Source organism: Conger conger, chromosome 5 (genome assembly GCF_963514075.1).
Source record: "Conger conger chromosome 5, fConCon1.1, whole genome shotgun sequence".
NCBI classification, from domain to species: Eukaryota; Metazoa; Chordata; class Actinopteri; order Anguilliformes; family Congridae; genus Conger; species Conger conger.
In genome coordinates, this window is record NC_083764.1 from 47,138,490 (window position 1) to 47,164,840 (window position 26,351).

Consider the following 26,351-nt stretch of genomic DNA (forward strand, 5'->3'; position numbering starts at 1 on the left):
TGTAATTTAAATCACGTAACTAGCTTAGTACCACATCTCCAGTTTCAATTCTGTTCTGTAACTCCACCTCCCAATTCTATCACTGATTACTTGCTTAGTTTCAGCGAAGTATTCACACCTGTCTCTCCGTATCTCTACATGTCCTGATTCCGTGCAATTGTCTACTCCCTAGTCCGGAGCCGTTTGTATTACTTGTGTGTCTTCGTGAATCCAGTCCACGTTTTCGTTTCCCCCTCGTTATTGTCCTATTACCCTTTCATGTGTCTCACCTGATGTTTATTTGTTAGACTGCCCTCACTCCCATGCCCCGCCTAGTTTGTCTCATTCCCCTGTGTATTTATACCTGTCCTTTTCAGTTGCACCTTGATAGATTGTCTTGTCCTGTAAAAGTCCCGAGCCCTTTAATTCCTTCCCCCAGTGCTGGCCCCTTGTTCCCGAGCCCTTGCCCTTGTGGCATTCCGTCTTTAGTTGATTTTTGTATCTGGATTTCCTGTTTATGACCCCTGCCTGCTTCCCTGGACTCTTCTTTGGTTTTTGTGGATATCTGTACCTCTGCCTTGTTTGGACTGACCTCCCGGTCTTTTAACTTTGCCTGTTAAGGATTATGCTCTGTCTGCCCCTTCATCTGCCTTCATTAAACCTGCTATTTTTTCCACACCCCTGTGTCTGCTTCTGGTTCCTCTGCCCCCCCGCCCCCCCCCCCTGACAAATTCATCATCAATACACAATACAGGACCAAGGTGGAGGTTACCCCAGAAGCAAGGCCCAAGACAGCATTTTGCGTAGACATCTTGCATTTAAAAGCTTAAAATCCATATTTTTACTAGGCATAAAGACATGCAGCTTATGAAAGCCAAGATATTGTTCTACAAAATGAATTTGAAAGTCTAACAGCCAAAACAGTTTACATAAACATAGATTTAGGTGAAATTACGACTGATTATGATGGAACGGGTCACATGTTCTTTCAGGCACTCCTTATGTGAACACCTACTGGTGAAATAGTGGCGACAACTAAGCAGAAGTCAAGACATTTTTTATAAATGTTATTCATGTGTGACCTCTAGTGTTCAGTAAGTAAAATTACAGGTGCAGCGCAAGAAAAACATGTCTTGCCATCAATGTCATCGTTGTATGATTTTATTTAGTCACTTTAGCTACTTGAAAACATTTTAGAGTAAAATAAAAGTAATCTTTCAAAATGTAAAAATAGGAAAGTAATCCAGTTTTATTGTACTGTAAAGCATGTTATGTCTCTAAACATGAGTTGTGGACTGACATACCATGTCTGTCCTGTAATGAATATTCACTTCAAGTTCACTTATAATTGGCAGTCAACTAAGCAGATCTGGCTGCTTAGAATGGAAATTGTAATATAGCAAGCAACATAGTTTCCAATATCAAATCCTCTTGCAATGGGAAGTGTAACAATGAGGTTGCTTCCAATATGAGAAAATCACAACTAATAAAATAGGCTTACTGTCATAGTTATTATTCCTAGGTATCACTATTTTGATTGTACAGATTGCATTTGTCTTTTATAATAAAATAAATGCCATGCTTTGATGATGGATTATATATATATATATAATTTTATTTTTTGTAGTTTTTTTTCCCATAGATTGCGTCCATTGTAAATTTGACGCGCTAATTTCTCTCAACAAAATTTGCCAAGCATTTCTAACATTTGTTACCTTGGTCCAATTCTGAATCCCTTGCAGTTGTTGGATAGATAAACAAAGCTAGGTTACTTTGTTGGCTGTACATAGGTAAGCAATTTCTACATGTTTTATTTGTATGTGTTGTCAAGCTATCAAAATATTGGTACAAGAACAATTTTGCTCCTACGGAATTTTGAAAAATTACTTCATCATTCGAATGGGTATGATTAATTGTTTTGACTATCAGCATGTAAAATGTGCACTAGTATGCCAATGGGGGTTGCTTACGACACAAACTGTGTTAGAAACAGTTCGTTACCCAGGTTCTAGAAAACCACTCTTTTTTATTTAACTTCACGCATATGTGCTATAACATCAGCATGTTAATCCAGTCGCAAAGTTGTGCATAGCTGAAAGGTCTGATAAAATCAGGTGGCCGAACAGTACTGCCGCTTTTGTTTTGTTCCTCACACATTGCCCACAATGCTGTGCGGTGTGCAGCCTAACATGGCGAATGTTGCTGCTGTTTTTATCAGGGCCTTGGATATATGATACCAAAACACAACACGAAGATGGAAACTGTTTAATGTCTGTTGGATTAAGAGGAATCTGCAAAAAGGGTAAAGCGCATTCTCGTTTCGGGGCTTCAAATGCGTTTCTGTCTGTTGGTAATTCCAGATAATTTCACAAACGAATCAAGAGTGGTTGTGTGCGTGGGCTATGCAGATAGTTAGCGACGTTAGCTAAGGTTAGCTAGCTGTTTAAGTAACTTCGTACGCTAGCTCTAGTTGAATCAGGCTGGCTAAGTAGTTGTGATCAGTTTCGTGATTATAGATGCATGATCGGTAGCTTTTTAGAATGGCCACCTAGGCAATATATAGAAACATTTGGCTATTGGTGTAAGTTAACTACAGCTACAAAACAATAACTAGGAATTAGTTTGGCTATGTTGCAGTTGTCGGGCTAAATTGTATATAATGGCGAGCTAACTAATGTTAGTTAACGCTAGAACACCCCTTTCATCAAATGTATCTAAATTAAAGGGCTTGGTACCTAGTTAGGCAGTCTGAGCCATCTAGCTAACGTTTACTAGCTAGCTAACTAGGTAGCTAGCTTGCTATTTACATTTGGGACAGACCTAGAACGTCGCCTGTCTGTCCGCTATTTGTTAGTAATAGCTACGTAGCTAATGCTAACCATCTGTGGTTACTGACTTAGCTATTAAAAAGCATATTAAAAGCAGGCGTACAAGCTGAAGTGGCGTATTGGTTTCATTTTCGATAGCTGTAGCAACTTAGTTAACATTAGCCAGCTAGTCTAGCAAACGTCAGCTACTATTAGCTAACTAAGCTCTTATACACGCTCACAAACTATTTGGCTTTAGAGCAAGAGTAGCTAAAGATGCATTTGTCAATCTACTGTTTCAGGAAATACGACTTAACATATGCTGATAAATTACTTCACTGACGATTAAAAACATATATTGCCTGCTAACGTTAAGCAGCTATCCAGTTTCCATTGCAGTGTGATTGTCCACTCAAATGTAAACTCGTCCCTTTACGCTTTCAATCAGTCTTGTGAACTTTGACCTTTGTGGACAGAGAGCTGGTAAATTTCTAGCTCGAGTAGTGTTCATTCATCTGTTTTTGCAGAGTTGACAGGCGAATTGGTCTCGTAATTCATGTAGCGTTCAAAAGCGTTTGAAGATTGTTCGCCCACAAACAAAAATGAAAAGAAAGCTCTAAGCATGTTCTACTGTTCAATCACCAAATATTGGGCGGATTGTTCGTCACATTAACTTTAAGCACACATATTTTTTATGTGGTCATACATTTTTGTTCTAAGAAGAAATTCACGCAAAATAAGTATTATATTATAGCCAATTTACTTGCCTTAATTTCCCCATGTTTGTGTCCGTTGCAATGCAGTGAGATGCGCCATGGTAAAACTAACTAAACGTTTAACATTTACCACAATAACAATGTTGTTTAGCAAACTATCCAAACCGCACTTGTATTCAAATAACTTTGTCAAATTGAATTTAAAACCACCTTTATTCACTGTTCCTTTAGTTACAGTTCCTTAAAATACACAAGGAGCAATATAAGTAATATAAAAGATCAGACACCCCTGCAAGGAGAAACAAATCACTTTGTCTAATTAAGGTAGGTGAGTGGCAGCTGTTCTTGCTAGAACACAACGCATACATGCACAATACCAATGCTATAGCTAGCCAATTTCCTGGTTGTAGTAAGGAATACTGGAGTGTGTAAGGAGTGCTTGTTTCTCTAGGTACTCAGTGGGCTGTGTTGCTCATTCCTGGTGACACAGAAACATAGAGGAATAGATAATCACTGAGCAGAGGGAGCTATGGATGACAGCTTGAGCCCCAAGAGAGCAGTCAGACCCTCTCGTGGGGAAGCCAGAGGGGGGAAAACTCCATCCTCCAAACCCATAAAAGAGGCCTCCCTCCAGAAGGGCCAGGACTGCGCCAAGACCGTCAACAGGAGCGGCGGCCAGGGCAAAGCCCCAGCACACGACGAGCCGCGAGACGCCAGCAAGCAGGGCGGGCATGGGGCGGGCAGGGCGCCAGGGGCCCACGACCCACCACGTGCTAAGCCTCGCAGGCTGACCGGGAGGACCAGCCCCGGGGAGCGCCCCAAGCCCAGGCCCCCCAGGCCCCACCAGCCACAGGCGGAGGCCCCTGAACCCCTCGAAAGGTCCGACACTGTGGGGGCCAAAGCGGCTCCCCCCCTCAGGATTGGGATGGAGAAAACCCGCACGGACCGGCCTCACAACAGCACGGTCGACAGCCAGAGTGCAAAGGCCCCCTCAGACCCAAAGGAGTCCTCTGGTAGGTTAAGCACATAAGCACAGGCAAGGGATACCAGTCTGGCACTTTCAGTCCTGGAAAGTCTTTCCTCATTCACTGAAATGCTTGCTGTTTTTCTTACTCCTACATGTTGGTTGGTATGGTTGTGCATTGGTTTGATGATATACCCATGGATTGAAAAGAATAGCAAAAAAGTTGTTTTCTTTCCTTAAATTGATTAAACATCATCCTGAGACGAACCAGATGCCCAGCTCTTTAAACATTTAAAGTTCTCTCTCTGCCCTTAAAGCTAAGACATTGCATTTTGATGCCTCATCAATATTCATGAAGGGGTGAGGTAAACCACAATATGTAGGGAAACGGATATTCTGTCCTTGGGGATGCCTCTATGAATAATCATAAGCCATGATACAGCAGTACTTCCTCCTGTTATGGGCAGGAAGTAGTGCGGATGGAGGGAATATAAGAATGGACATTCTGGTTGCTGTATGTATGTATATTAGTATTAGTATTAGTATGTATATACACAGATCAGAGCTTTAAAGTATGTCCCGCCAGTGTCAAATTATTAGAAGTGCTGTCTATTCCAGCCAGAAGTCTTCAGACTTCTTCTGTTCAAATCTTTTTATCCTGTTAACGAAGGAAGACTTCCCCTGTACTGGCACTTGTCTTGGTCAAGTGGTAAATATATTTATGTTAGTTTATTCTTTATTTTGGTCTATACATTTGATGTTTTATTTTTTGTTTTCTGCATGTCGGCTATGTCAGTAGAAAATAGCAAATTTGTGATTTCCAAGCATTCATTTTGTTAGAAAAAGGTTTGTATTTTGTGAAATAAAGGAACATATTAGGTTAAGAGAGTCCTGGAGGGCCGGTGTGCAGGATTTTGCTGCCACCAGTTACCCTGGCTCAATCGGCTTATTAGCCATATGCACCGTGACCGATTCACTCGTAAATTAGACCACAATAAAATCCTACGAGACAAGAACATTTATCAGCTGCCGTTTAGATCACGGAATGTGGCTGTAAATGGCAGTTCGTGTAAATGATTTGGCTAATTAAATAAGAGCAGAAGTTGGTTTGAAATCCAGAAACAGCCCACTTTGCCCATCCCTATTAAGTAATAGACCACTTTTCAGATAATTTGATCAACGCTGTCTGAGATTACCTGGAAAGCCAGAAGCAAGCAAGACAGCTAAAGTCTGCAGAAGAACTATGTTTAAGAACTAAGTTATGTTACAATATGTTTAGAAGAACATAACAGCCGATTTTCTTATAAAACTGGTAACTTCGGTCTGAGTTGGTTGCTGTTATTAGGGTGAAAACAAAAACCACCACTCCCTGCGGCTCTCCAGGACCAGGAGTGAGGACCACCAGTCTGGTAGTGAGAGAGTAAAGGCTTGGGATTGGGATTTATGTTCTCCAAAATAAAGGCACAGTCAGGTGCACTTGAGGCATAGGTGCAGGTAGTTTTCAGTTTGGCCATCTGTCAAACCCAAGTGTGGCACCTGAAGAAATGGTAAAACTGAGCTTGAACCACGGAAGGAACAGCGCTACTCAACTCCACATCCTACGGGCCTACCATGCGCTACACCACCAGATTTCATTCATTATTTTACCTGCTTGGTTCAGATAATAAGCAAATTAGGATGAGTAGCAGTGCTCTCACATTAATTTGGGCTAATGTTAAAAAAGGGCTAAGGGCACTTGTGTGCATTTAAACAGGTGAGGGCGTAGGAGGGCCCGTGCTGGAGTCCATGGCTGGGGTGGGGCTAGAGGAGGCTCTGGACGAGCAGGCTCTCACCTCCGAACAGCAGCTGGGCCTGAAGCAGGCGGAAGAGCGGCTCGTCAGGGACTACATCCACCGGCTCCTTAAGGTACCGCGCAGGACAGGGTGCATTAAATCTCGGCCCCTGAGGACCAACAACTGCTGGGATCTAGAAGTATAAGTTAAGAAGTTTCCTTTGTTGTGAGGAAACGCAAGCCCTTCTTTTGCAGAAGTATTTTTCCCGATAACTAATAATAACTATAATATTTTTCCCTGTGACGTATAAATGATCAATCTGTGCTTCCACCTCTCCCCATCTGCCACGCATCTGCCACGTCTGTAACTGACATGGCTTCGAACATTTGAAGGAGCCAAAGGCATTCCATTTGCCTAATTTGCGTTCTCGATTCGCGTCTTTACTTCTTTTTCTTTCATCTTTTCCTAGCCTCTCCCGATGGCAGGAGCTAGGGACTAGAAAAGGAGGAGAAAAAAATAGGAGAAAAAAAGGAATTGGAATGAGTCCATTGTTCAGTAAATTATTTGGGAGAAAAGAAAACCAGGATTTAGTTTTGAGGGCCAGATTCGATGATCCCTGCCGTAGACTCATACCCACGTATCACCATAAACTATTTTTTGTCAGTGTGGGGTTTTAATCATACATTTGTTTTTTCTGTCTCACCCATTTTGTAAGCCCTTATGAGCTGCGGATGAAGAGCAAAATGGCAGTATACATTTTGTATGATCTATTTAACAGCGCTCTCCAGAGTACCCCAATTTCCAGTACCTATGCACTCTGTGCTCGGTGCACATGGAGAACATCCAGGGCGCTCACAAACACATCAAAGAGAAGAGGCACAAGAAGAACATCATGGTGAGACTCCGTCCCCAGCCTGCCATCTGTGATATGGTTGTTTAGAGCTAAGTTTATGGGTGGACTAGCAGAGGCAGTATATCTAAAAGTATATCTCCATTACTGTCGGTCGTAGGGAAATGGTCTTTCTGTATAGGTCTTCACCAGCTCCAAAACCAGCGTTGAACTTTGGTGAAAATGTAAAACTGTAACATTTTCCAATGTTTTATTTCATTTACTTCCTGATATCCATTTGTGTAGTGTTAATCCAGTTCTAAATGTCCTTCTCCAGCACCTCATGGCTTTTTTTAACCAAGAACAAGCAGTTATAGTGACTGTTTTTAATTGCTGTGATTGGCTGGTTAGCTCTGACTAACCGAACACCGTCTGTGCCGAGCGTTTGGATTTGTTCTGGCTACAAGATGGGCCATGCTGAAGCGAATGTAGTGACATCACAAGCGCATCATTGTGATGTCACTGCTTCATGGAATTCCAAACAGCTTGTTTACATACACATTTTCTTTTTATGGATTGTGTGGCTTTATTGGGATTGCATGTTTTGAGACTTTTAGTGTTTTTATAGCACCTTCAACTCTTTTATAATCTACTTTGCAAGGGAAATGTCATTTTCCACAATATGGGACCTTTAATCCTACAGGTTTGTTTTGCTAAATCAAATTGTAAGATTGTAATCACTCAACTCTGTTGACTTTCTTTTCAGGGTGAATTATGTTGATAGAGCTGATGAAGACCTATAGACTGATATAGGAACTGTTTCTCAACCACTTACCGTAATGGAGATAGGGCAAGTCAAAGTCATTGAGTCACGCAAATGAGGGAAAATGCTTTCTGGAATAGAGAAGATCATTGTTCACCATCACTGATGCTATCCACCGGATACTAGTGAAAATAGCTGACATTTTTGACCAACAGTTGGCGAAGGGATAGCAGTGAAGAAAACTTCACATGTTTCCATAATTATTTCTGGAGGCATAAAAAGCTAAAGCTTGGAATGAAATAATGAAAATGTGATAATTACCTCATGTCCATCTCCATAGCGCATTAGAATTAGAAACATTACAGCCTTTTACTTTGTTAGTCATCAATTATCCATAATAAAATCCCAGGTGAAGAAAGCTGGCTCAAAGGGTGAAATGATTATTCCGCAGGACCAGTGTAGATCATACAAGCTCTCAATGCCCCTTGTGGAAAATATAGCATGTAGTGTTACAGTTTTATTAATATATTTACACATACGCACACACACACACATGCACACACTCGCATGCACTTTCTTCCCTTTCCTTCCCTGTACATGACACTTTAGTCACTTTTTTTTGATGCGTTTGATATTTGCCAATGTTTGTTCCTCCCGGAGTATTCGGGTGTGTGCGCGCGTGTCTCTGTCGGTGAAACGCGAGCTTCCTGTCGTGCCGCAGGAGAAGCAGGAGGAGAACGACCTGCGCGCACTGCCCTCTCCCTCGCCAGCCCAGCTGCAGGCCGTGGACACGGCGGTAATGGCGGCCGTCCACCAGCAGGGCATCTCCGAGGACGACTACCTCCTGCGACAGGACATCGTCAGCAGGATGGAGAAGATCATCCAGCAGCAGCTCTCTGGTATTGCAGGGGCCTGTAGCTGGTACCTCCAGTAGAGAGCAGTTGTTAGCCAGGTGCCACTGTTGAAGTTAGATAAGGGCCATACAGGTGACTTTAGAAAATTCAGCTTTGAAAAGAGATGGATAATTTCTGCGGGTACTGGCTGTTGCCTTCCATAGAGAATGGTTGATGGAGGTGCCTCTGTTGAATTTAGAGAAGAGTCTTTTCTACAGGTGCTAGCTGTTGGCTTCCATAGAAAATGGTTGTTATACATATGCCACTGTTGAATTTAATTAATTGAATTGCCATTAAGCAGTGGCAGTTTTTCAGATGGCTTAATCTAAGCTGTTCTGAAATCCAGCTGTATATAGGTAGCCTATAGGGGTTTCTTGATGTCCACTGTGCCTCGTTTGACTGTGGGCCTTCTGCCTTTCAGCCTGTTCTCTGCGGCTGTACGGTTCCTGCTTCACCAAGTTCGCCTTCAAAACCAGCGACGTCAACATCGACGTGGCTTACCCTTGCAACGTAAGTGAGGCGGGATTCTAACACCGCTGCATCCCTTCCTACAGTCTTCAGGTGCATCGTGATTACTGCATCAACCCACCATTCATGTCACGTTCAGGCTGAGATTAAAGGTTTGAAGATGTGAATTTTCAACCACCTTGGCCCAAATCCTTAAATGCTACTGCCGCGCCGCATCCTCAGCTCGTAAAAAGAGCGTTCTTAAGAACAAATGTGCACGTCAACGATTTGTAAAAACAAAAACATCTAGATTGGGAGGATATTGCATGCTATTGGAGAGATTTTGATGCTCATTATATGAGTTCTGTGGTCTAAGGACAGACTTTTGGGGGTACCTGTTGCAACGTAATTCATAATTCTGCAATTACTTAAAAATAATGAAAATGTGGATGTTTTGTTTGCTTTGTTTGATAATGCATTTTCTGTTACAGATGACTCAACCTGATGTTTTGATACAAGTACTGGAAATCTTGAAACGTAGCTGTGAGTTGACTTTCTGTTCCTGTGAGAAAATCATGTGTATACCTTGATTTGCACTTTGTTGTACGTCGCTCTGGATAAGAGCGTCTGCTAAATGCCATGTAATGTAATGTATCATTTTAAAACTAAAAACTGGAAACGTAGAGCAATCTCTTTTAGGGTTGGGCAGTATTCAAATTTTCACACTGCCTTGAGAACCACTGGATATACGGCATACGTATTGGTATACACAAGTGCCAGCAATTTGGCCTTTTGGCAGCAATTCTAATTCTACAAGATTATTAAACTAGTATCCAGGACAAAAACATGATGCAAGCACATTGTGGCAGTACTGTACTGCAGTTACTGCAGTAACTTTGCTGATTACAATATCACAGTTCAGCAAATGGTTGGTGTGCCTGTGACAAAATCCCCGTTTTTGGATTTGCATATACAGTTACGGAAAAATGGAATCCATGAGCTGTTTGGTTCATATGTCACTGAACGTATTGGGCTCATATATTACTGAAGCGCTATAATTGGATCCAAGCTGGAAGCTCACACTGTTTCCAGTGCCCATTATAGCCACAAGCTTGTCTCTGATGGTATATGCTTACGATTTTTTTTTCCAGCTCAATTCACAGAAGTGGAGTCTGATTTCCACGCCAAAGTTCCAGTTGTGTTCTGTAGGGATGCCAACAGGTCAGTGCTTACAGGAGAAAATATAGTGCAAAGCCAGTAACTCAACTAGCAATTTCTGTTTTGTGATTGTATGATCTTTGTTAAGACTCACTGATTAACATTTATTCAAGAAGGCTAGCCTGTGTGAATACCGCTCGATCGTTCTCGATTTTTCTCCCTGCAGTGGTCTGGTGTGTAAAGTGAGTGCAGGCAATGATGTCGCCTGTCTGACGACGGATCTCCTGGCAGCACTGGGCAAGATGGAGCCCAGGCTTATTCCCCTGGTCTTGGCCTTCCGCTACTGGGCAAAGGTATGCCAGTCCTCCTCATTTTTCTACCTCTTCCCCTGTCCTCATATTGTTTCTGTCTATTGAATTGAGAGGTCTGAATGTCTCCTGAATGGACCCACATACTGTATTTGTGTGTTCAGCTCTGTCACTGACTGATCTTTCTTTGTCATCCCAGCTGTCACGACTGACCCCCACATCTTTCTTTGTCATTCTAACTATGTCCCACTGACTGATCCGCATGTTTTTTCTTTCTCATTCCAGCTGTGTCACATTGACTGCCAGGCGGAGGGTGGAATCCCCTCCTACTCCTTCGCCCTGATGGTGGTGTTCTTCCTGCAGCAGCGGAAAGAGCCCATTCTCCCAGTCTACCTGGGATACTGGGTAGGTGTCAAAGAGAGAGAAATGGGATTCTCACAGTGTATCTGGTTTCTAGGAGAGGGGGAGAGAGAGGGAGATTCTCACAATCTACCTGGTTGACCTGACCCAGAAAGAGGATTCTCCCAGTGGGACAGGAATAGACTGTTTTGCTCATTGTATTTTCAGTAAAGGCCATTCATATGTTTTCACTGATACACAGTTTTATCTTCTCTGTGTATCGTGGGTGGGAAATGTGAAAGCCTATACTGGAGAGATTGAAGTCATACTATACAGGATTTGCAATATTGTAAAATAACCAAGCTACGGGATATCTATGACACACTGGCAATATCTGTCTGTGTGCCTTTGCCAAATTTGTACTTATTTCCTGGGTGTGATACTCTATTGTGTACGTGCACAGGTTGGTGTTGGGAGGGATTCGATTTCAGCAGGGCAGCGTTTGTAGTCAGTAATGGCGGGAGTGAAGAAGCAAAAGTACAGAGATGGTGAAATTACAAGCTGACGAGGCTCGCGCAAAAAAACAGTCTTTGCTTTTTCTAGGTGGCGACGGCTATCAAAAGACGGTGATAAAAAGATAAAAACTGTAAAACGGAGTTGAAATCTAGAAATGGCGGTGAATGGGGTTGAGGATGGAGGAGGAGACATCTTTGATTGTAAACACAGGCTAAAAAATTTGTAGTATGCCTTGAAAATACCCTCTTCGCCCTCCTCCCTGCATTACTCGTGTGTGTTCCGTGGGTGATTTACCAGGTGTGTGGCTTTTCCCTCTCAGATGGAGGGCTTCGAGGTGAAGCGGGTGGATGAGTACCACCTGACAGGGGTGGGGCTGGACGGCGCGTTCGTGGGCTGGGAGCACAAGCCGCCTCCGAGCGGGGAGGGCAGGACCGACGGCAAGGCCAAGGCTGAGCCGAAGAAGCCTGTGGGCCGGAAGAACGAGCCTGGGGAGGGGGAGGCCAGGACCGGGAAGGCTACAGAGGGAATGGTGAGCACTCGCCTGGGGTGGGGAGGCCAGGACCGGGAAGGCTACAGAGGGAATGGTGAGCACTCGCCTGGGGTGGGGAGGCCAGGACCGGGAAGGCTACAGAGGGAATGGTGAGCACTCGCCTGGGGAGGGGAGGCCAGGACCGGGAAGGCTACAGAGGGAATGGTGAGCACTCGCCTGGGGAGGGGAGGCCAGGACCGGGAAGGCTACAGAGGGAATGGTGAGCACTCGCCTGGGGAGGGGAGGCCAGGACCGGGAAGGCTACAGAGGGAATGGTGAGCACTCGCCTGGGGTGGGCTGGGCAGGACAAGGACAGGGCTTGGCCTGGCTCGGGGTGGGGTGAGGCTGGTCTGGGGTGAGGCTGGTCTGGGTTGAGGCTGGTCTGGCACGCCCTGGTGGCTTGGCTGGCTTGGCTTGGGCTGGGCAAGGCTGGGTGGGGTTGGGCAGGGCCAGGGCAAGGTTGGGCAGGGCAGGGTAGGGCAAGGAAGGGTTCGGCAGGGCTGGGCTGGGCTGGTCGGGCAGGGGAGTGAGTGCCGGGTGCAGCTGCCTCCCCAGAGAGTCTCCACCAAGCCTGACCTGTGGTAAGCCACCATGAGAACATGGATGTACACTGTGTTTTTGCACACGTTTACTCCACACGGGAATGTGGATGTCGGCATCTTCCGCCATCTTCCCCAGGCTACATGTTTTCTTAATCTCTTGTTCTTGGATAAGTCATGGTAGGTTGAACATTACCAGGTTGCATGAATTTGTCACCATTGGATTAATTCCTAGCATTTATATAGCACTTTTCTCACCAGCCGGCGCCTCAAAGCACTTTACAGTGATGAGGGGGAAATTTCCTCAACCACCACTAATGTGTTGCACCCATCTGGGTGATGCAACGGCGGCCATCTAGGATGTCCTAGTTAGGAGAGCTGTTGAGATGGAGGTTGAGATGCAGGCTAATTTAGCAGATTAAAAGCATTTCCGTTAAAGAGAGAGGGAAGCGAGGGTTTTGTCAGTGAGAGGGAGGTGCTGCGTCTCTGCTGTCTCTCACACCCCCCCTGTGGGACAGACGCGGCTGACGATGCCCGGGGCGGGGCAGGGAGTGTCCCTGGGGCAGCTGTGGCTGGAGCTGCTGCGCTTCTACACGCTGGAGTTCTGCCTGGAGGAGCACATCATCAGCATCCGCCTGCGCCAGCTGCTCTCCCGCGAGGCCAAGAGCTGGCCCCGCCGCAGGCTGGCCATCGAGGGTGAGTCCCGCCAATCAGCAGCTTCCGCTGCACCCGCCTGACCATTCGGGTGGGAGAGGATTCCTTCCACTCCACCTGCCTGACCAATCTACCTGGTTAATAATTAGTCAGAGGCTGCATTTCTCTGAGCCTACCTGTCAGGAGTAGCCAAATAACCAGACAACCTTTCAAAGGGCTGTTTTATGTATCATTGCATGAACTTGAGAGGTGCAGTAGAAAGGTATAATACATATTTAATGTGCACGTCATTCTATTCTTTTCTATAATCTGATGTTGGCCGAAAGGTGTCCAAACTTCGGCACAACACTACTTCAGTCTGCATGACCGAGGTGAAATGACTCTCCCTCTCTTTTGTTTGTCCTCCTTCTTTCCTTCACTTTCTGTCCTCTCTCTCCCTCGTTCGCAGACCCATTTGCCCTGAAGAGGAACGTGGCGCGCAGTTTGAACAGCCAGATGGTGTTCGAGTACATCCAGGAGCGTTTCCGCACTGCCTACAAGTACTTTGCCTGCCCGCAGAGCAAGGACGGGCCTGCTAGGGGGCGACAGAGAGGCAAGAAGGCCACAAGGGCCGCAGCTAAGGCGGAGGGAAAGGCTGAAGGAGGGGCACAGGATCAGGAGGACACCGACCCGGGCGTTCAGGAGACTGAGGAAGAGGAGGGGAGCGAGGAAGAGGACGATGGCGATGACGATGGGGACTTGAACGAGGATGAAGAGAGCCCCACCCAGGGGAGTCCCAGGTCACCAGCGACGGACCGCCCCTCCCGCGGCTCCTCCCCTTCCATTTTGCCTGCCCCTCAGGGCACGGCTGTGGAGAACGGGCTGCTGGGAAGTGAGGAAGAGGAGGAGGAAGAGCGGGCAGTCAGGCGGGAAGTGGTGGATGTACCGCCTGAGGCTCTGCACTACATCTTCGACAGAATGATCTTCACCGGTGGAAAGGTGACTCACTCACACGTCGCTTCATTCAGTATTCATATACACCATTTACCATATCTTGTCAGACTAGGTTAGAAATGTAAATTTGAAAATTGCACACACACCCATACCGTTGCTCTGGCATCTAAGGATAAAAGCGAGCTCTCAGTGGTCATATTAACGCAGGATTCTGTTTTTAACAAAGGAAAAAGAAACAAAATGTGTTCTATAAACACAAGATTATGGTGGGTGATGACCCAGACTTGAACCACAACAAAGTAATTGGTCTTGTTTCTTTGAGCCAATAGTCTTCCTGTGTCTGACATTGATTGTTTATTGATCATTTTATTTACGCAGCTGTTGGTAACATTGCGAGATTCAAAGAGAAACTGCTTCATTTAAATGAAAAGTCGAAAGAGTTGTATTCGCCATAATGTTAAAACAGATGTTCATATTTCATAAATGCTTTCACTTATACTGATTTAAAGTTCCAATTCATGTTCAATCTGTCAAAATGAAATTATGAAAGGCAAAGTCTAGGCAAAATTATTGTTATTGTGAGGCATGTAAGCATCTGTGGAAAATGTGTTCTGAACTACATGCATTTATGGAGTTATAGTGAGCTTACATATTCAAAGATTATTACTTTTATCAGGACACGAGTGAATTGGCATGTAATTCAGATCTTGAAATGTCCTGGGGGTTAGCACAAGCACTGTCTCTCTCTCTGTGTCTATTGGATTTATTGGAGAATGTAAAATGTTATTATATCATGTACCTACAAAGGCTGCTGGTCCCATAGAGTAGTATACAGTGAGTGAGGGTTTTGGGCTAGTGTCATACGGTGTGACCCTGTCCCCAGCCCCCCACGGTGGTGTGCAGTATCTGCAAACGGGACGGTCACCTGAAGGACGAGTGTCCCGAAGACTTCAAAAAGATCGAGCTGAAGCCACTGCCACCCATGTCCGAACACTTCCGCCAGATCCTGGACGGACTCTGCCGCCTGTGCTACAGTGAGTGGGGCCATTTTCTGACACTGCTTCAGGACGGCTGGACTTCACACCTTTAAGTCGTGCCAAGGGCCGTGTAGTGAATCTCTCTGTGTTTGTTGGTTGTTTTGAATACCCTGTGCCCTAATGCCACGTACCCGCTTTGTGTTTTCTCTAGATGAGTTGTGCCCTCTACCAGTGGAGCAGCAGAAGAGAGAGCAGATTTTAGCCAGTTTGGAAAGGTTCATCAGAAAAGAGTACAATGGTACATGTTTTTGGATTCATGGAATTTGGAAATTTGCCAAAGTCCCAGTTTGGGTTAGGCATCCTCCATTCTCTCTGCAAGTTATGCTTTTTAGTTTTTAGTTTTTCCCCCTGTATTCAAACTGAGGTATATTGTGCCACTCGACCCTCCGTCAGAACAATGACCAAAACCACAAAGTTTCATCTCTGTTCCACAGAGAAGGCGAGGCTCTGTCTCTTTGGCTCCTCGAAGAATGGCTTCGGTTTCCGTGACAGCGATCTGGACATCTGCATGACCCTGGAAGGTCATGACACGGCAGAGGTGCAGTAGGCAAAGCTTGCCCTTTCACCCCATTCCGCTGGCACCGAGAACGCTACACTCACAGCATATCATAGCAGCTTGTTTTATTACTACGTTAGTCCCACAGCAGAGAGTTGGCACCATTCAGAGGAAGGCTGTATTTCCCATTCTTGAGTGCAAGCTGTTGAGAGGAGTTACTGCAGTGGTAACCCAAGGGTACCACCGCCCTGTGCTTTCTAACCTGGCTGCCAAGCCCAATTGCGTCCCACCACTGCACCCTTGGTCGTAGCCGGCTAATGTGGTGCCTGGAGCTGAACTCTAGGGTACTTTACATGGTTCGTACGCAAGACACTTTACAGCCACCAAAGCCTCAGTTCTTATTTCAAAATGGCTGCTATCAGAACAACCATCACCTGCACTGACTAGAATGGCTATGAAGACACCACTGCCACCCATGCTTTGGACCTTTCCTCCTCTTGAAACTCCTGAAACTGATCAGACTAACCAGCTCCTGTCATGGAAATAATTTAAATCTACAATTTCATGCATCTTATGAATATTCATCTGGAGGCATGACCTAGGACAGTACTGTGGTGTTGATGTTTTCTCTCTTTGGGTATGCATAAGCATGAATATTCATTATCTGTAATCTGAACCTGGGAACTCTAGTTACCATCCGGAACCTAGGTAGGAAATGGACCGCACAGAAGGTGTACAGGAACTGACCAGCTGATTGGTCTAGAAAATCTGTGATGCAATTATTTTGCTTTATTTCAGAAACTGAATTGTAAGGAGATTATCGAAGGCCTGGCTAAGGTTCTGAAGAAGCATACTGGTATGACATCACAACATCATTTGTTTGATTTGTTTCTTGTCAGTGTGATTTAGTATGATTTTGATTTTGAAATGTCCCTGCCCTTTGTACAGGTTTAAGGAATATCTTGCCTATCACAACAGCTAAAGTGCCTATCGTCAAATTTGAACACAAACAAAGTGGACTGGAAGGAGATATAAGCTTGTACAACACTCTGGTAGGTTCTATATTTCTTGGTGTATGTATATACACACACACACACACACACACATTACAACAGGGACCATGTTGGAAACCAAGTTTACTCTTGATCATGTTATCTTGGATTGTTTTATTTTTTTTATCCATAAATAAAAATCAATTTAGTCATATACTGTATATTGTGTGTGTGTGTGTGTGTGTGTGTAAACACAATTAATAAAGCATTACCTTTTGGTGACTTATGCAGAATACTCCCAGTGTTTTGAGGTGGATTTCTTTGGGCCAAATGCATGAGCTGATATTTTCTCCTCCCCAAACAGGCACAGCACAACACCAGAATGCTGGCTACATATGCAGCTATTGATCCTCGTGTGCAATACCTGGGCTACACAATGAAAGTCTTTGCTAAGGTAGAGTCTGAACTCCTCTCTTCCGTGTAATTAAATACCATAGTGTGCTTTGCACCACCTGCACAGGAGCTTGGTTTCTGCCTCATTTCCATCTGCCACATAATATGATCTGCTGTCGAATGTGCTTGTTTCAAATGTATGGGATTAGGCTCTAGAGACGGCAGTGATATAATGGGGTTTTAGATGCCAGTAACATAATGAGCTTACAGAAATGCAATGATGTCATGATGCCGGTGATATAATGAGGCCGTAGAGATGGCAGTGATGTCATAGCGACGGTGATATAATGAGGCCGTAGAGATGGCAGTGATGTCATAACGACATTGATATAATGAGGCCGTAGAGATGGCAGTGATGTCATAGCGACGGTGATATAATGAGGCCGTAGAGATGGCAGTGATGTCATAACGACATTGATATAATGAGGCCGTAGATATGGCAGTGATGTCATAGCAACAGTGATATAATGAGGCCGTAGAGATGGCAGTGATGTCATAACAACAGTGATATAATGAGGCAGCGTTGTTTCCCATGTGAACAGCGCTGTGATATCGGGGACGCATCGCGGGGAAGCCTGTCCTCCTACGCCTACATCCTGATGGTGCTATACTTCCTGCAGCAGAGACGCCCCCCGGTCATCCCCGTACTGCAGGAGGTACGGCCCCACCGACGGATCACCGACCACTGGTCAAACATTTTATGCTCTCCAACACAGTCTCCCATAAAATAGCGGCATCTGGTGGCCAATCTGATTATGAACACTTCCCCCCCTATTTTGAGCCATTGAATTTGTTTGAACGTACATATGCTGTTGCACAATCTAGGCTGTGAAAAAGATGTGGGTTCAGGGAATACATAGTGCACAAAAGATACAATACTGATTTGCCAGTCATTTTTAAGTTGTTATGAAGCACCCTTCGTCGGCTCCAACCTGTCATCCTATGGTATGGACAATTGTACAAATACCTCATACCCACTGTCAAAAATGGCAGTGGGTCATTGATGTTTTGGGCATGTTTTTCTGCCAGTGGTCCAGGGGCACTATTTAGGATCAATGGCACAATGAATTCAACAAATCTTAGCAAAAAATCAATGACCGCAAGCATACACAGAAATGATTGAGTAAAAACAACTACCATGTTCCGCAATGGCCATCTCAGTCTCCAGACTTAAATCCCATAAAAAACCTGTGGTCTGAACTGAAGAGAGGGGTATCCCTAGGATATCAATGATTCTGAAAAGTTCTGCATGGAGGAATGGTCCAAGTCCTTCAAAATGTGTTCTGTAACCATATCACAAATTATAGGAAAAGACTCATGGCTGTCATTTTCCCAGGGTTTGTTTAGTTTACAGCACTTTTTTGCAGCTTTTTTTGTGTATTTATCAAGGGTGGCAATAATTCTGGAGACCACTCATCATGTATGTGTGTGTTTTCTGTGATGAAATTGGAAGGCTGCCTCTTAATTTATCATGCCTTTTATTCATCCATTTATTAACTTCAGATATTTGATGGGAAGACTGTTCCTCAGAAGATGGTTGACGGCTGGAACGCCTTCTTCTTTGATGATATTGAGGAACTGGTAAGTATTTAACAGGGTTAATTGCCCTGGCTGCTCTCTGAATATGATGTTTTTTTCTGGCCTTATTCAGAGCTCGACACAGATAGTCTGTCAAATCAGAGCAAAATGTACAGAAGGCATGATGTTAAATTGGTCACTCCCTACCAAATATACAGCTGGCATGATGTTAAATTGGTCACTCCCTACCAAATATACAGCTGGCATGATGTTAAATTGATCACTTCCTACCAAATATACAGCTGGTATGATGTTAAATTGGACACTCTCTGTACCATAAAGCACAGCTTGCTTAATGTTCTAATGGGGGGGTTGTTTACATTTAGTTGAGGACGGGTTCAAAACTATCAGTAGCTCCTGTCTCAGTCAGTTTCACGTACTTCCCTTTTTATTAACATTAAGTAACCTCTATTTATTTAAATGTCAGCTAAAAGTAGTTTATCTGAACTGTAAATATTTTGACTGTCAAAAAGGTTCAGCGTAAGTTCACTGTTCAGTTTACTATTGATGTTTTGTCTGGTTGGAGATGATATGGGTTGATATGGGTTCAAAAGATTTTTCTTGCAAATCAAACATAGCCTGACTGGTACAAATGGGAGAGGAACTGGCAGGTATTTGCCGGCAAATTCCTAATAAGACTTTGAAATTATTTAGGCTGCTTGCTTTCTGATAATGAAACCTTAAATTATGAAAAATGATATCATTTTCTGTACTGGGAAGATTAAAATATTGTAATTAAATGTTTCAGTGTGATGGCATTATCGAGAAAAGTAAATCAAAGTTGTCTTATGAATAAAATCAGAAATTTGTCGGCTCGTTCATCAACAAGAACCTCACAAAATGTGAACTCATTTTCCGCTGTGTGATTCCACCGTAGGGATTATATAAACTACGTACATCTTATCCTCCTAACTTAACCTTAAACCTGGTGCTGTGCAAGTTTGTACTTAAGTCACTGTTGTCCCAGTAACAAGCCTGTCTAAATTGTGAATCCCTTCATGAAACCGAACGTCCTTTATCCCAAAACGTCGACAATCTAATCCGGCTAACCAAGTTAGCGACGTGTATGAAACAGGGCCCTGGTTACCGTGCTTGTTCAGTGCGTGCTCTGTTGTGCACCCCCACTAGAAGAGGCGTCTTCCCGAGCTCGGGAGGAACTGCGAGTCGGTGGGCGAGCTGTGGCTGGGCCTGCTGCGCTTCTACACCGAGGAGTTTGACTTCAAGGAGCACGTCATTAGCATCCGCCAGCGGAAGCGCCTCACCACCTTCGAGAAGCAGTGGACCTCCAAGTGCATTGCCATCGAGGGTAGGGCTCAGGCTGCCTCACACACTGAGTTTACTGCCTGTCTCTAACCTGCGCAAATGATCGTCTCCCGGTTTGTAACGACTTATCTGCGCTACTGAGAGTTTTCTCTCTAAGAGCATATGCTGACTTATCTGTAATACTGACATTGTTTACTACACATGTATTGTCTGCGCTATGACAGCATTTACTGAGAGTTCACATTGAATATGTACTCTTATCATAATGAACTTAATTAGGATGACTATTGTAATCACTTGCAGTACTGACAGTGTTTACTAAGGGTTTACAACATCTGCTGCATTACTGACTATTTTTTACTAGTAGTGTTACTTATCACATGATATCCTGATACTGGTTACTAAAACTTTATAGGACTTATCACCTGCACTACTTGTAGTGCCTATTAGGAGTTTATTGTGACTTGCACCATCACCTGCACAATGTATAGTATTTATAAAGAGGTTATAATGATTCCTAATTTGCTTGCAGCTGATGGTGTTCACAGCAGAACACTGTTAGTCAGGCAAAGAGCTATTTACTGAGAATCCTTGTGTTTTTTTTTCTTTTTCCCTCAGATCCCTTTGACTTGAACCACAATCTGGGAGCTGGAGTTTCCCGAAAAAGTAAGTCGAAGTGGAATTGTAATGCCTGCAGTTGATTGTCTTAAAAATAATTTTATTTTTCAGTTTTCAGCAGCAGTCAAGAAGTTTCTTTTGAGTTCAATCACTCACCTACAATCCCAGCAAATTGTCTCATGCTGTCAAACAGTTTTCCAGGACTCTACCCTCTCCCTCTACGTGTGATCCAGCACACAGTGGCTGTTATTGTGCCCACCAGCACAAGTAACCTCTGTGCTTTTCACACCAGTGAACTTCACCATTTGACTACGACAGCTATGTTTTTGTACTTCGTCCTTTCCTGATGTCTGAATCCTCTGAGGTTCAGTTTAGCACATCTGAGAAGGTGTTTGCCACAACTCTCCCTGTTCTTGGCGAACATTGTGTCCCATTATTTTCCCGCAGTGACGAATTTCATCATGAAGGCATTCATCAACGGGAGAAAGCTGTTTGGAACACCTTTCTACCCTCAGCCTGGACTGGAGGCGGTATGTCTTCAGCCTGCTTCGAAAGAGTTTAGATGCGTCACCCCGAGAGCTGGAATCAAGAACACTGACATGAACCCTTCAGCCCTTTGGGTCAAATGAGTAAAATGCTACTGCTTACTACTGTAATACCATAGGACCCTTGTACCACATTAGTGAAGTGTTACTGCTTACTACTGTAATGCCATAGGGTAAAAGGATCCATGCACAAAATCCGTAAAATATTGGTGCTCTCTACGGTATTACCATAGGACCGTTGGACCAAATCAGTAAAATGCTACTGTTCACTACTGTATGACTGTAATATCATAGTATTGGACCTGTTCTATAAAGACCCTCTGAGCTGTGCCTGGGTAATTATCATAATGGGTTTATTTCACAAGCTCATGATTCACAGTCCCAGGTTCCTGCTCTGTGGTTGTGTAATGAATAAGGATTTTTTTTTTTTTTTACTAGTGTCAATAAACCAGAAGTGACTGCGGGGTTGTTTTTGTTTGTGTGTTTCGGTGGGGATAGGACTACTTCTTCGACTCCAAGGTTCTTACGGATGGTGAGCTGGCTCCCAATGACAGGTGCTGCCGGATCTGCGGGAAGATCGGGCACTACATGAAGGACTGCCCCAAGAGACGCAGGTGAGCCCCAGCGCCTCCAGCACGGCCATTTTTAATCCAGTCATTCATCCTCACAGATTTCAACCTCCTGAACACTGAGACGGATAAGAACTGGAGGCGGCTTCAGCTTACCAATCCCATGGGTTCCTTTGGGAGCTGCTCAATGGCGCATTAAGCCAGTTCGCGGATGCTTCCATGTTTGACTGCGGGGATTTTGTGGCGCACTGTGCACCTAAACGGGAAGGGATGATTAATCATCTTCTGTGCGACTCAGACGAGAAATGGAGAGTAATTGTGAATTTTACAATGTGAACTCTGTAAATACAGTCATAGAGTCAATAGTAAAACAATCTCAGTATTACAGATAAGTCCGCATATGCTCTTAGAGAATACTCTTGAGTAGCGCAGATAAGTTGTTACAAATGTAAGTACTGTCCAAAATAGTATAACTTTGCCAGGCTAAATTCCTAGTTTTGAATGGACTTCAATGGGGGAATGGAGCTTTTTGGCACCAGAGGCTTAATAAATTGCAGTACCTACGGTAACCACTGGAGTTTACAAGCTTCTGGGGGGAGTGTTGATCCTGAGTCCCCCCTGCTTGTGAAGTGTGTATCACATCAAACAGTCAGTGTGATGTGACATCTGTGTATGCAGTACCAGTCGAAAGTTAGTACCTTGCCCTTTTCTGCTTTTTTATTTGAATTTTTTCTTCTGATTGATGACAAACAGAGGAAATGAAACCTTAATCGGAAAAGGCTGTGGTGTGTCCAAATTTGAGACTGGAACTGTATGTACTCCAGGATTAAGAAGAAGGAGAACGAGAAAGAGGAGGATGTAAAGGAGGAGGAGAGGGAACCGCGGGAGCGCCGCTGTTTCCAGTGCGGGGACCCGGGCCACGTCCGCCGCGACTGCCCAGAGTACCGCCAACTCCGCCAGAAGAGCACTGCAGGCCCAGGTACACACCCCACCACACCACATAATAATCTGTTGTTTAGCTGAAGCTTTTATCCAACGAGGCTTACAGTTGATTAGACAAAACAGCGGACAGTCCCTCCTGGAGCAATGCAGGGTTTTGCTCAAGGTCCCAACAGCTGTGAGGATCATATTGTGGCTACAACGGGGCTTGAACTGCCAACCTTTCCGGGTCCCAGTCATCTACCTTAGCCTTTGGGTGTTACAGGCTGCACCCACTACTTGGCTCTGATTGGAGATTCACGTAAATTGGTGCTTTGTAATTGGCAGTTATGTGATCAGTGCTTTCTGTGATTGGTGCTCTGTGTGATTGTAGTCCCTCAGATGGTGCGCACTATGGTGAGCTCTCAGTCCATTCCAGTCCCCCAGACAGGTGTGGGGGTACAGGACCGTCCTGGAAGGATCAGGCAGTCCTCCGAGTGTGTGAGTGGCAACTCTGCTCTGTCAAGATTTTACTTTCTTTTTTTTTTAGCTGAGTGTGGCAGCCTAACCCTGTTTCTGGATATCACCCATCCTGTAGGTTTTCATTTCAACCCTAATCTGGCACACAACTAATTAACAGCTCTACGAGATCTCTAGTGATATACTCTAAATAGACTTTGCTAGAGTAAAAAAAAAAAGGCCTATCGGACAGTCGGAAAAGGGTTGGACAGCCCGGGTCTGAGAGATGAAATGAACACATCTTGTCCTCTTCATTTGCAGTCAGAGATACGGCAGACTCCGCCCTACTCCCCACAAGCCACGCCCTTCAGCCAGGGCGTGGCCCAGCCCTCCAGCTCTCCCCAGACGACCCAGGTCAAGGCCCCGGGGCCCCACAAGGCCCCGCCCCAGGCTCAGGCTCAGGCCCCAGCACCTGCCCAGGCCCCGCACCCGCACCCCCAGGTCCAACTGCCGCTCTTCAACTTCCCCCACTCGCACCCGGGCCAGTTCCACCCAGGGCTGCCAGCCCTGAGCATGCACCACCCTGCCCCCCTCACCTCCACCTCCTGGCCGATCCACGGCCCCGTCATCCAGACCAGCGGGGCCTCGGGCCCCCACCCCTCCCCACCGGGCCTGGGCTTCCCCATGGGCTCCGGCCCGGTCAACGGCAACGGCGCCGGCTCCCCCGGCAACCCCAACCCCATGAGCCTCAATGATCCCAGCATCATTTTCGCCCAGCCGGCCGGGAGAGACGGGCACTGGCACAACCACCTCGCACCGGGGGCACTGGTGGGGAACGGCACTCCGGGGAAGACAGGTACACACTGGGGAGCACTGTCTGTGTCTGTCTGTGCCTGTATCCGTCCATCTGTCTGTCTGTGCCTGTGTTTGTATCCGTCTGTGCCTATGCCTGTGCCTGTGTCTATATCCGTCCATCTGTCTGTGTCTGTCTATATCCATGTGTCTGTGTCTGTGTTCGCTCATCAACTTACTCCAGGCGTCTCTGTTCAACTTTCTTGGTTGAAATATTTGCAGTTCACTTTCTTTTTCATCCCAGTTCTCGACTGGCAATTGTTTCTCTCGACTGCATACACTTTATATTGGCCACCCTCTAGGAACAGCAGAGCTGAAGCTTGTATACCACACTGCACTCGCCTCTAAGCCAGTGACTATTTCACACACCCCAGCAGTGGTTGCCGGGGGATCTCTGTGTTTTTGTTGCTATCCCAGTATTTTAAGAATAGCAATGCATGCCGTTAAGGAACGTTCCATGTTCACATTGTGCTTATTGTGCTATATTGCAAACACTTACATGACAGAATTATTTTACTCATCAAGTTAAAGACTTTGGTGAATCGGTAGACGAATACTGGGAAACGCCAGTCTAAACCCCCCTTATCTCTGGCGGACTGTTATTAATGTGTCCTGTCTGTTTTGCTCTGTTGTGATCTTGTAGAAATCTAAAGCGATGTCATGTCTCAGTGGTTGTGTGTAGTCTTCTGTCCCTGCGTTTGGGTCTGTAGTCCGTGTTCAGGTAAGTGCCACTTTAAAGCAGGGGCTACAAGGTGACCGCTGTTCTCAATCACCATGCACTGGGTAACATCACAGTCACAGCCTTACACCGGTGGAGAAAAGAAAATGGTGGATTACAGGGTTCGCAGTGGTGCGGTTGTACTTTGCCAAGTCAACGTCTGTGAAAGCCCCTTGCACCGGTAAAAAAACTGAAAGTGATTTCTCCTCTTCCTCCCAGACCAGGGCTACCAAGGACAGTTTGCAAAATTGACCCAAGGCCCCATGTCCTGGGAGCAGGGCAACCCCGCTCCATTCTCCTTGTCCCCCTCCTGGTCCTACAGAATGCCCCAAGGCCTCCTGCAGCCGGGCAATGGGCCCTTCCAGCAGAACAAGGCTTTCATCTCGCCAGGTCAGGGCCTTACTGCAGGGCTTCTCTGCGATTCAGCTCTGCTGAGTCTGTAGCGCACACCATTTGCACTGTTACTGCCCCTGTGTGTTTGTTTATATGGGAGCTGTATAGTACATGTAGTAGCTATATAATATATAGTGTACTTTGACTCCTCTATGAAAACATTTCTGTACAGGGACATTTTGGTATTATCTGTTCTGTGGTTTGTTGTGTTTTTTGGATATAATAACATAGTAACAGCTATTGGTTTGGACTTGACTGTTTTATGCTTTGCTATCCTATGTATCCTGTACGATTTGAAACTAATGGGTAGCTGGTTTGCGAGCAAGCTGAAATGGTTACCTAGCAACTGCTAATAAAATTAGCAGTCTTACAGTAACCAGCGATGGCTAACATTGGTGCTGTTTGGTGCTGAGAATGGTTAATGGCTTCAGGTAATTAATATGGCTCTTATTCTCTCATCTAGGGTCCATGGTGCACAATAATCAGCATTTCCCCCTCCTCCCCCACGGACGGCACGTCAATCTCAACTACATCCAACAGAAGAAGTGAAACCCCCATACTTTTTATTTTATTTTCCACGTGTTCAAGGTCTCATCCAAACAAAAAGGAAATATATTTTAACTTCACATCATTTGGTCATACAGACACAAGTTTTTAAAACAAATGTATAATTTTTGTACAGTTTTTACTTTTTGTGTCATCACATTGATTTGTGATACAAATGTCAAATATTTTAATGCCCCCATTTTTGAAGGGGTCCAAAAAGTGTTTTTTTATTTGTAAAGGAAGGATAAAATATGTATTCCTTTATTTTGATTAGCTGTACTTATACTTTGCTTGCTGAAGGACAAAGGCTTTGAGTAGAGGTATGTTTAAAAAAACATACAACCCTAATCACATAATTATGTAGTGTTGGAAAAGTCCCTAAAAGAAGAAAAAAAAGAAAAAAATGTAAAAAGAAAAAAAATAAAGAAAAAAGCAAACGAACAATGATTTGTCATATGTTTTATGATGGGAGTATGTCATTCATGCCAAACTTCTGAACACATTCAGCCAGCGATTCAAATAATTTTGGGTGCCAGATTTCATGCAGTTTGTGTGTTTTTGCACATGGAAGAAATTCTATTTTGATAAAGAACTGAACATTTCATAATACAGAAACTTAACTTGAGCTATAGCACTTTACTCCAATATTGGAATGACTGTGTTGCTCCTAGTATTTTGTAAGATGAGCTGTACATGGATGGTCTGAATTGGATGCAGAAGATTGTGGGGCTGGCAATGGAAATGTGTCTTCATACTGTCTCCAATTCT

The 26,351-nt window shown here is 44.7% G+C and overlaps 1 protein-coding gene across 2 annotated transcripts; it reads left to right on the plus strand.

Annotated features, from left to right (window-relative positions):
* The first annotated feature begins 2,135 nt into the window (after positions 1 to 2,135).
* tut4 (terminal uridylyl transferase 4) lies at positions 2,136 to 26,027 on the plus strand. 2 transcript variants are annotated; one of them, XM_061242184.1, is made up of 30 exons: positions 2,136 to 2,281; positions 3,954 to 4,515; positions 6,220 to 6,371; positions 7,017 to 7,133; positions 8,552 to 8,729; positions 9,145 to 9,233; positions 9,662 to 9,713; positions 10,322 to 10,391; positions 10,555 to 10,681; positions 10,922 to 11,041; positions 11,811 to 12,020; positions 13,078 to 13,255; positions 13,662 to 14,191; positions 15,030 to 15,180; positions 15,335 to 15,421; positions 15,618 to 15,721; positions 16,478 to 16,535; positions 16,628 to 16,731; positions 17,036 to 17,125; positions 17,667 to 17,780; positions 18,628 to 18,705; positions 19,831 to 20,008; positions 20,584 to 20,631; positions 21,031 to 21,113; positions 21,627 to 21,742; positions 22,522 to 22,676; positions 23,010 to 23,116; positions 23,396 to 23,930; positions 24,864 to 25,034; positions 25,501 to 26,027. In XM_061242184.1, the coding sequence occupies exons 2-30, from the start codon at positions 4,032 to 4,034 to the stop codon at positions 25,584 to 25,586; spliced, it is 4,572 nt and encodes a 1,523-aa protein (XP_061098168.1). In that variant the 5' UTR covers positions 2,136 to 2,281; positions 3,954 to 4,031; the 3' UTR covers positions 25,587 to 26,027. The 2 variants fall into 2 exon arrangements, with proteins under 2 accessions (XP_061098168.1, XP_061098169.1); XM_061242185.1 differs by lacking the exon at positions 25,501 to 26,027 and having other exon boundaries at positions 23,396 to 23,575; positions 24,864 to 25,028.
* The last annotated feature ends 324 nt before the right edge of the window (positions 26,028 to 26,351 follow it).

Bases quoted from the DNA above. Each gene is read 5' to 3' on its own strand.
- tut4 (XM_061242184.1), top strand. From the start codon at position 4,032: ATGGATGACAGCTTGAGCCCCAAGAGAGCAGTCAGACCCTCTCGTGGG. The intron at 15,181-15,334 runs GTGAGTGGGGCC...TGTTTTCTCTAG, and splicing joins ACTCTGCCGCCTGTGCTACA to ATGAGTTGTGCCCTCTACCA. The intron at 20,009-20,583 runs GTAGGGCTCAGG...TTTTTCCCTCAG, and splicing joins CAAGTGCATTGCCATCGAGG to ATCCCTTTGACTTGAACCAC.